Source organism: Alexandromys fortis, unplaced genomic scaffold (assembly GCF_014885135.2).
Source record: "Alexandromys fortis isolate MF-2015 unplaced genomic scaffold, M_Fortis_MF-2015_v1.1 scaffold_34, whole genome shotgun sequence".
Taxonomy (NCBI): domain Eukaryota; kingdom Metazoa; phylum Chordata; class Mammalia; order Rodentia; family Cricetidae; genus Alexandromys; species Alexandromys fortis.
In genome coordinates, this window is record NW_026067933.1 from 13,545,003 (window position 1) to 13,555,322 (window position 10,320).

The 10,320-nt window shown below is 37.9% G+C and overlaps 1 protein-coding gene across 1 annotated transcript; it reads left to right on the forward strand.

The window, feature by feature from the left end:
• The first annotated feature begins 3,581 nt into the window (after nucleotides 1–3,581).
• Nucleotides 3,582–4,045, forward strand: LOC126503898 (40S ribosomal protein S25). The gene has a single exon (XM_050145872.1). It carries the CDS (start codon nucleotides 3,637–3,639, stop codon nucleotides 4,012–4,014), a length of 378 nt encoding a protein of 125 aa, XP_050001829.1. The 5' UTR covers nucleotides 3,582–3,636; the 3' UTR covers nucleotides 4,015–4,045.
• The last annotated feature ends 6,275 nt before the right edge of the window (nucleotides 4,046–10,320 follow it).

A 10,320-nucleotide genomic window follows, 5' to 3' on the forward strand; every position in this document is an offset into this window, starting at 1 on the left:
CTGTTGCTCCTTCCTCAGCATTCAAACAATTCAAAGAGAGCATAATAGCATACAGTATCAAGATTCTCTGTGTATTTTCCATCTTTGTGAGCTTTATTTTAACCTCTATTAAGTTTATTTTTACTTTTATAGTCTCTGTATCTCTTTGACCTGGAATAACTCTGTAGACCAGGCTCTCCTTGAACTCTCAGAGATCTGCCTGTCTCTGCCTCCCAGGCATTGGGATTAAAGGTGTTTGCTACTACACCCTGAACTCACAGAGATCTGTTTGTCTCTGCCTTCTAGGCACTGGGATTAAAGGCCTGCACCACCACAGCCTGGCCGGCCTTGAACTCACAGAGATCCGCCTGCCTCTCTGGATATTATGGGCCTGAAGGCCAAGTGTATCTCGGACTCAGCCCTGGGGCCCGAGTCACAAACTAAGAAAATGACACCCGGGAGCGTGCTGTGTTAGCTAGCAGGCTACGCACTTGAGTCGGGGGCAAAATAGCCCGACGTTGGACGCCACTGGAGGACCAGGAACCAGAGTTTGGATGGCCCAGAGATCCAGGAGAGAACCAAACACCAAGGTGGGGAGTGGGGAGTAGGGTCAATGAAATGATTTCTAATGATACTCTGCTATTCGTGTAGACAGGAGCCCAGCACAATCATCATCAGGGGCATCACCAAGCAACTGGAAAAGAGACCAAAGCCAGAGAATCTTGTAGAAGGGGATGGGGGGGGGGCAGAGAGCAAGGATTGTAGCGTTTAGAAGGGTCAAGAACATCACAAGAAAACCCACAGAATCAAGTATGCTGGGATCATAGGGGCGCACAGAGACTGAACTGAAAATCGCAGAGCCTGCATGGATCTAGGCTCTGCATATATGTTATGCTTGTGTGCCTTGGTCTCTGTGAGACTCCTAACAATGGGAGGGGTGGCTGTCTCTGACTCTTTTGGGATACTATTACTCATACTGAATTGCTTTGTCTAGCCTTAATAGAAAGGGTGGTGTCTACTTAGTCTTACTGCAACATGATAGGCCATGTTTGGTTGGTATCCATGGGAGGCCTGCCCTTTTCTGAAGAGAAACTGAACAGGAGTGAATAGGGGTGGGGTATGTGGCAGAGGGGTTGGGAGGGGAAACTGAGATTGGAATGTAATACATTAGGGAAGAGTAAATTAAAAATTTTAAAAAGAAATAAAAAAGGAAATAAAATCCCACCACTTTGAAATTAAGATTCATTTGACATGGTTTGTCTTGAAACAAAGTAAAAATCTTATTACCAACAGAAAGAAAATATTGTAGTGAGAAATAATTATTTAAATATCACATGTCATCACCTGGAATGAAATGCCTATTGATCACAGTCAATAGGGCAACAATTACTTCTGATAATAGAACATCAAGATGGAGCAACAATAGCAAAAAAAAGTTTTCTGAACTGAACTGAAAAGCAACTCTAAGAACTTTGTATACATTTAAATATATACTTATTGAATGAACATATATTCAAATATAATAAATATTAGATCTATATTTAAATAATAAATATTAAATATATCTGTATGTTTATATGATGAGCAAAAGCCCAGAGTATTAAATTCTTGTCTCAAAACTTGTTTCAAGAAGTACAGATTCTCTGTTACTCAAACCTAGGATTTCTCAGTGTGGGCACTTATGGATATTTTGAGCTAGATAGTGTGCTATAGAAGGTGACCCTGTTTGTAAGATGTTCCAATTCCTTCCTTCTCCCCACTACATGCCAATAACAGCTCAGCTTCACTCAAGCTGTGACAACTCAAAATGTATCCACACTTTGCCAAATGTCCCTTGGAAAGAAAATTCAACTGCAGTATCCACATTTGTGTCTTTGAGAATCATTGCTCTAAAAGAATCTCATCTCATAAAATCAATGAAGAAAGCCAACAGCCAGTGAACTGGAACCACAGATTGAGATTGTAGACACTTTGTGAACATTGAGTATATTGATTGATAAGGATACCTGAAGAATTGAAAATGGGTTGCAACATCAGAGAACCTCTCTTTATCGATGTAATTATACCTTCCTTTCTAGTTGAAATTAGACTCATCTCTTTCCTCTTCATCTGTATGACAGGTCTCAGAGTCTCTTAGAAATGGGATTGCAGATGTGATTTATGTTTGGCCATAAGAAAAACCTTGAAAAAAGAAGTAGTAGCCAACTTCCTGTAGTGTGGCAGCAAACTGTACCAGGCAAGACAGCAAGCATGAAGCTTTCAAAGAATTTATTCCTGTGCCAAGATAGGAGTGTCCTGGCTGATGAAGTGGGCAGCTACAAAAGCAGTAACTGAACCAATTTCCTGACAGGTGAATTACAAAGGCACTTGTTTAAACTTCAAGCCAACTTTCCTGAGGAAACTCCTTAATTTGTTCTTGTGACATTATTGATATTTTTTTTAAATATCTATTTCCAAACTATTAAATCCTTTTTCTTGAACATTAAGTGTTCATCTTTATAGTGCACTGTATCTTGTCTGATAGGCAATCTTTTAAAATTAAACTTTTCAGATGAATATGGTGACCCATTCCTTTAATGCCAGCAATTAGGGCAGAAGCAGACAGACTGGTGTTAAGTTTAAGACTATCCTGGTCCACATACTGAATTCCTAGGCAAGCCAGGACTACATAGTGAGAATCTTTGTTTTAAAAAAAATAGATTCATTCATCACTAAGAATAATTCTCTTCCCTTAACCTCGCAGTGCTGAGCTAATTTGACAACCCAAAAGTGCAGCAGGCAGCCAAAACAACTATCATTTCAAACCCCTTTAAAGACAAATTCTTTCCAGCAAATCTCTAGCTGATTTAATCATGCTGTAGTTAGTACTTCAGGGATATTCAAGAGGAACAATAACAACTAGCTAGGCAGTGATGGCACACGCCTTTAATCCCAGCACTGGGGAGGCAGAAGTGTGCAGATTTGTGATGTCAAGGCCAACCTCGTTTACACAGTGAGTTCTAGTACAGCCAGGGACACAGAGAAACCCTCTCTCAAAAAAGGGAACTAGCAGAGTGTGCTGGAATTTCTGAACTTCAAAAAAATCCTAAATGCTTTCAGAGAGAAATGACAGGAAATTTACAATGATAGAGAAATTAGGGTCAAGTAAAAGATTCAAGCCTCAACTCTGAGAGATTGGGAACAATAATGAAAAATATTTTATAGAACTCAATTTTTCATGCATGGGATACATAAAACTTCAAATGCTAAAACAAGTGTTATAAAAACTACATTTTCATTTTATCTCTATGCCGTAGCCAGTCAGTCATCTCTTTAGAAAAATAAGATTCATTTTTGAGGGTTCACAACTTAGGGCTGAGATTTTATTATAACCTTATTGTGATATAGTTCACATACCATAAAATTAATTCTTTTCTGGTATACAGTGAAGTGGCTTTAAATATACTGAAAGAGTGGTGTATGCCTTTAATCCCAGCACTCGGGAGGCAGAGGCAAACAAATCTCTGTGAGTTAGAGGCCAGCCTGGGCTACAGAGTGAATCCAGGACAGCCAGGATTATTACACAGAAGAACACTGTCTTCAAAAACAGAAACAGAGCTTTTTTTCCCGACATCTTAGGGAGGTTGCAGTGGTCGTCGCCACTCTCCGAACTTCATCATGCCGCCCAAGGATGACAAGAAGAAGAAAGATGCCGGAAAGTCGGCCAAAAAGGACAAAGACCCAGTAAATAAGTCCGGTGGCAAGGCCAAAAAGAAGAAGTGGTCCAAAGGCAAAGTTCGGGACAAGCTCAACAATCTAGTCCTGTTTGACAAGGCTACATACGACAAACTCTGTAAGGAAGTGCCCAACTATAAACTTATTACTCCAGCCGTGGTCTCTGAGAGACTGAAGATTCGTGGTTCCTTGGCCAGGGCAGCTCTTCAGGAGCTCCTTAGTAAAGGGCTTATCAAGCTGGTTTCAAAGCACAGAGCCCAAGTAATTTACACCAGAAACACAAAGGGTGGAGATGCCCCAGCTGCTGGTGAAGATGCTTGAACAGGTCCAATCAGCTGTACATTTGGAAAAATAAAACTTTATTAAATCAAAAAAAAAAACAGAAACAGAGACAAAGCAAAACAAAAATGCTGAAAGAATTGTTCAAGAGTACCATCACCACTATTCTAGGACATTTACATCATCCCAAAGGAACTCCGTCATCTTTATCAGTTAATTCACATTTCTCTTATTTTAAATTTAACTTTATTTTGTGTGCATTGGTATGAAGGTGTCAGATCACCTGAAATCAGTTATAGACAGTTGTAAAACATCTAGGCTTGTGTGCGCATGCACTTGTGTGTGTGTGTGTGTGTGTGTGTGCGCGCGCGAGTGTGTGTGTAAAATGTTCCTGCACACCTTTAATCTCAGCACTTAGGAGGTAGAGGCAGGAAGATCTTTGAGTTCGAGCTCTCTCTGATCTCAGAATGAGTTTCAGGACTGTCGGGACAATTATATAGAGAAAAAATAAAGTTTTAAAATTGACAAAGAATGTGAAAATGTTTGTTTCAAATGGATGCTCATCAAAGAGTTGGAAGAAAAAGGAAGAATGGATGGTCTTTAAAGAAGCACTGCTTTGTTATCAATGCCTCAACACTGTAGTCATGGATTTGACTTGCTTACCCGGTTGGCATAGTATTGCTTCTGTCCAATAAAGTCACTTTACACCAAATAAAATAGGAAAATTGGATCAAACTCGTAGAATTTGGTAGCTTTAACATATGATTTAATCCCATAAACAAGTCACCTAATACAATAGGTGCAATTATATTTTGAAGACACAGTTACAGTGCAAATTGAGAGCAATACCTTGGTGAGGTGGAGTCATTTCTCTAGATAATGTACATTCTAAGTTAGCAAATAGTGCCTATTACTATTTACTCGAAACAAAGGGCTTATATATGAAAGTGGTTCTTGTTTCTATAACCCTAGCCACTCACTGTGAAATCATCACTTTTTAACACAGCTCTGCTGGCATAGACATTTTAGTTTCAATGGAGGGATGCTTCTATCAGCATATACAATAATGATTTTATTAAACGGAAAGCTTAGACTGCTACTTGTTCACTTTGGGCCAGTCATGCCAGTCAATAAACAGGAAAATAGGGTGTTGTGCTCTTAGTTAATGTGGCTTAACCTGTTTGAAAAGGAGACATTGGGACACATAACTCAATGGGGCTGAGGAGGGGCACATCCGGAATGCTGAGATCACCTAGGACAATTGTTAGTATTTCACCCTGCCAGATTCCTTTCTTACATATCCTTCTAGTTGGAATTTTATTTAGTTTTATTAGAAAGAGCTGTGGATTCTTCTGTGGGAATCCCATAATATTAGGATTAGATATTGATATCGGAAATTTGGAGGCAACAGGAGCCACCAGTGTTGTAGCTTCTATTCTTGTGGTCATGCTTATCATGTGTCTAATATGATTTTGTTTGGAAGGTCTCATCCTTCCCTGCCGACTCCTCTGCTGACCTCAGGTAGAACAGGAAATGCTAGTTTCCACAGACTGTATCATAGCAATTCACTATGATAAATATTTTACTATGTGGCTTAGAAGTTCTGCTTCTCTGGTTGACTCCTGACTGATGTATTGAACTTCAGTTCCGATTGTTTTACTGTATCATTATTGGCCTGGTCTTCATTTACTTGTAGTCTTGAGAGTCTTAGGCAGAGTGTCTTCTCTTCCTGCACGTTCCTTTTATATATTGGTTGTGAACTAGTTCATCAGTTTGTGTTGTAGGAGGCCACTTGTTTGTTCCCAGCTTCCCAGACACAATATAATCACACAGAAACTGTATTAATTAAATCACTGCTTGGCCTATTAGCTCTAGTTTCTTATTGGCTAGCTCTTTCATCTATAATTAACCTATTTCCATTATTTTATATTTTACCATGAGGCTCATGGCCTACTGGCAAAGTTCCAGGTGACAGCTTGTGTCTTTTTGCTCTGGCGGCTCCATGGTGTCTTCTCTGACTCTGCCTACTCTCTGTATATATCTCTTCCAGCCGGGCTATATTCTGTTAAGCCATTGGCCAAAAGCAGCTTCTTTATTCATTGACACATATACAGAAGGATTTCCCACACCAAATATGCACTGTATCAACTCTCATCCGTAGGTTATTCATTTTTGAATTATATTGATCTCATGAATGATACATATCTTACCTGGCTTAACGTGTCTCTAATTGGAGTTATTTCACAGGTATCATGGATTCAATGATTTCAAAAATGATTTCACGACCTGGAGATACAATTCAGTGGCAAAGTGCTTGCTGCACATGCATGGGTCAATCTCTATCAGCCATGTAAAAGCAGGGAGCAGTAGTATACACCTATCAATTCCAGAGGAAGGGAAGTAAGGTCAGGAGGATTCTTGGAGCTTGCTGGCCAGCTAGTCTAGCCAGATCCACAAGCTCCAGTCTAGTGAGAAACTTCCTCAAAAACTAAAGTGGACCGTGACTGAGGAAGACACTAGACACCAACCTCTGATACTCCTGCACACACAAATCCATATACACAGCAGGCAGATAATTATTTCGTTTTCTGTAAATTAAGTAAACATCATAAAAGAAAGTTAAATTATATAGTAATTCTTGTTGCGCTATTTCTCATAAAGCTTTGTTATTGTATATCGGCCACCCGACTCAGCACAGCAAATAGTACCCAGCAAGCCTTCAATATTACATTCATGAGCAAGTGAATGACTGAACTAAACAATCCATAGAGGAAATAGAAACTGAAGATAAATGTCGGAGGCCACTTTTTTTTTGTTCCCACCTTTCAGACCCTAAATAATCACTCAGAAACTATATTATTTAAATCACTGCTTGGCCCATTAGTTCTAGATTCTTATTGGCTAGCTCTTACATCTTAATTTAACCCATTATTTTATATTTTATCATGAGACTCATGGCCTACCGGCAAGGTTCCGGTTGGTAGCTCACGTTTTCCCCCTCTGGTGGCTTTATGGCAACACCTGCTTCTTTCTCTCCGTGTCTTTTCCAGCCTGGCTATACTCTGCTAAGTCACTGGCCAAGAGCAGATTCTTTACTCATTAACCAATAAAAGCAGCACATGTACAGAAGGACTTCCCACACCAGGTAGATAATAAATAGCATCAAATAAGAGAGATGAAAAATGAGATAATCTGAAGTCTATTATAAAGATTAGATAGCTGATGTCTTATTCCAAATAAGACAAACACATATTTTTTCTCTAAAATATTATGTAGTCATAAGGTTTCACTGAAAAGAAGTACTTGCTAAATTACTGTGGCTCAGCTTTTTAATATTCATTGAATTTTACACATAAAATTTCAAGTATTTAATTTAAACTATAGCAGTGAAGCTTTGAGATTTATAACAGTCAGAGTAAACTTTCAGACAAAAATACTTTCATTTTTCTAATAGAAATTTTATAATTAGTGGTAGTTTATATTACATTGTCTTACTAGTAGATGAACATATTTGTTTTTAGATTAAGGATAGCTGCAGAATCTTTATTAACAAGTGAAGGTATTTGCATTTGTGATATCAGAAAAATAACTCCAATTGTCAATTTATCTACTAGAAAAATAATTAAAATTCTAAATGCAAACTGAACAAAAATATGATTCTGTCTTCAATTTACATTAATATAATTGTATTCTATGGCTCATTTATTAAATTATTTTTCTCAAAAGAAGCTATTTCTTTGCTGTCATGCATTAATAACAACACATAATCACCATAACTTCCAGAATTTTCTAGGCTTGCATCTTCAAGGACTATATATAAGAGCATTAATTTATCTTGGATGCTATTGATGGGGATTTAGAGGTATTTACCATATAATATCTATTTGTTTGCTGTTTAGTTTGGAGACACAGTCTTTTGTAGCTTAGATTGGCCTCAGATTCACTACGTAACTAAGGCTAGCCTTGAGGCTGACCTCCTGGCCTTTTCCTCTCCAATGCTGAGATTATAGAGATATGCCACAAAGTCTGGCTACAGTTTCATTTAATATGAACAACTATTATTTATATATTTTTAAATTTTTAGATCAATCAAAAAATTAAAACACAAGAACAAGAAATAAGCATGGTACACACCTCAAAGTGAAGTGGTTGAAAGGCACCCAATGGCTAGTATAACAGAGTCCGTCTTTTTCATTACAAACATTTAGGACTCTTCATTCAAGATATTCAGGTCTTGATTCTTTTTGCTCCAAATTCACTCACCTCCGAGACCCTAACACTCACTCATTATTTCCTACTCAGAGTCTATGATCCATAAGTGATGCTGTGGAATCTTCTTTTATTATCTTTTCTCTTCCTGTCCTTCCTGACCTACTTTTTCTTTCCTTCCTTGTTTTGCCCCACATTTCTTCTTGTTGTTTCTGTTTTAGTGCTAAGTATGGAAGCCCTCACATAGAGTTTGAAGAATGTAGGATTAAGTTACATTCCCGGTCCAATTCTGTGATTTCTAGGTTGCTGCTTTCTACAGTTGTATTCGGTTGGTCTGAAGATCTCTGAATTCACAACTACTTTAATTGTCCTAAACAATCAAACAAACAAAAAACCAAATTTCTACAGTGGAACAGAGACTGGAGACTGGACAACTATAGCGAAGCTCTAATTCAGCAGGAGAATGAGAACTGTACACGGGTGCTGAACCGTCACTGGGTGTAAGCTGCTACAGAGCTAAGGTAGGAAATGGTCTTTGACTAGTGCTGATTCTGTCAGCACACGTCCTCGATTCCTGGCTTGAATCCATGCAAGGAGTTCATAAGCACAAGCATATCTTTCTATCTGATTCTTTTCTCCAGAAGATTGGGGAAATGAAATATCAATTCACATCTCAGTTTTTAAAACCCAAAGCTAAGAGGGTTTTTGTTTTGTTTTACTTTTTTAGCAGTATATAATCGACTTCTCTTCTATTTGAATCTAGTCAAGTCTCTGCATCATTGACCAAACCTGTAATTCTTTTTTGAGATAGACTATGCTGCTAATCACAAGTACTATGACTTGAAACAATAAAACTCTCTTCCCTACTTTCAAAACGTGCCCATCATAGGTAAGCAATGGCTCTTCTCCAAATAGCTTTCAATTTCACACCCGAGCTGGTAAAGCAACCACTGTCTAAGCCAAAACTTGATCTTGTCATGAAGGGAAAAGAGAAGAGAGAACACCACACAAAGGGGCCAATAATTCTTCATGACAAGTGCGATTTCCCAGATTTCCTTTTCTACTAAAGGATGTCATCTAATCAAACCGGATGCTAATGAGGCAATTAAATGACTGCTCTTCCTAAGGACAGGCCAGAGGAATTTGGAAATGATATAATCTGCCACACAGAAAATCCCTATTCTGAAATTCACATTGAATTTTTTAATGCCTCTTCTGTCATGGTTTTTCTAAACTGTCACCTCTACTCTCTAACCCTACTTAATATACAGGCCACATCCTCTTTCCCCTAAATTTAATATGCAAAATTTAAATTTTGACAATTTGACATGTTGGTTACAGTTTAGTCAAATTTACATCGTGCAATTCTGCTTCATTAACTTTCCAATATAAACCTGGCTGCCCATATTATTCTTATGTCTGGAACTAGGTCAAAGCAAAAAGCAAAAAAAAAAAAGAGCAAACAACTGCACTTCACTTTCTTTTGAACTATGGTATTTCTGTATATCAACTTACTTTTTATTACCAGTATTTTTCATTCCAAATGAAATATTCAGTAAAAGGTTTCCCCGTCTTGTATTCTCTTTTTCAGCCAGTCTGGCTGTACTCACTACTGTAGTTCCCTTGTTTACACTTGAGTTCTTTCTGTACTGATTTTTAAAACAATCATACTCCTTACCATAGTATATAAAACTTTAGCAAGATTGCTATCTCTAAGTGACCTCATTTTTCTCTACTTTGTTATGTATGGACCAGCTACTTTTGCATACTTTCTTCTGTTGCTGTTTTTTCCTTTTCTTTCTTTCTTTCTTTCTTTCTTTCTTTCTTTCTTTCTTTCTTTTTTCTTTCTTTTTTTTCTTTTTTTTTTTTTGAGACAAGGTTTCTCTATATAATAGCCCTAGCTGTCCTGGAACTAGCTCTTGTAGACCAGGCTGGCGTTGAACTCACAGAGATCTGCTTGCTTCTGTCTCTCAAGTGCTGGGATTAAAGGAATGCACCACCACCACTTGGTTCTATTGCTCTTTTTTTTTTTTTTATAGTCTCTGGGCAGTTTCATTTAACTATACTGTTCTTTCTAGATCTTTAACTGGTTGCCTCTTCTTTTCTTTTCTTTTCTTTTTTTTTTTTTTTTTTTTTTTT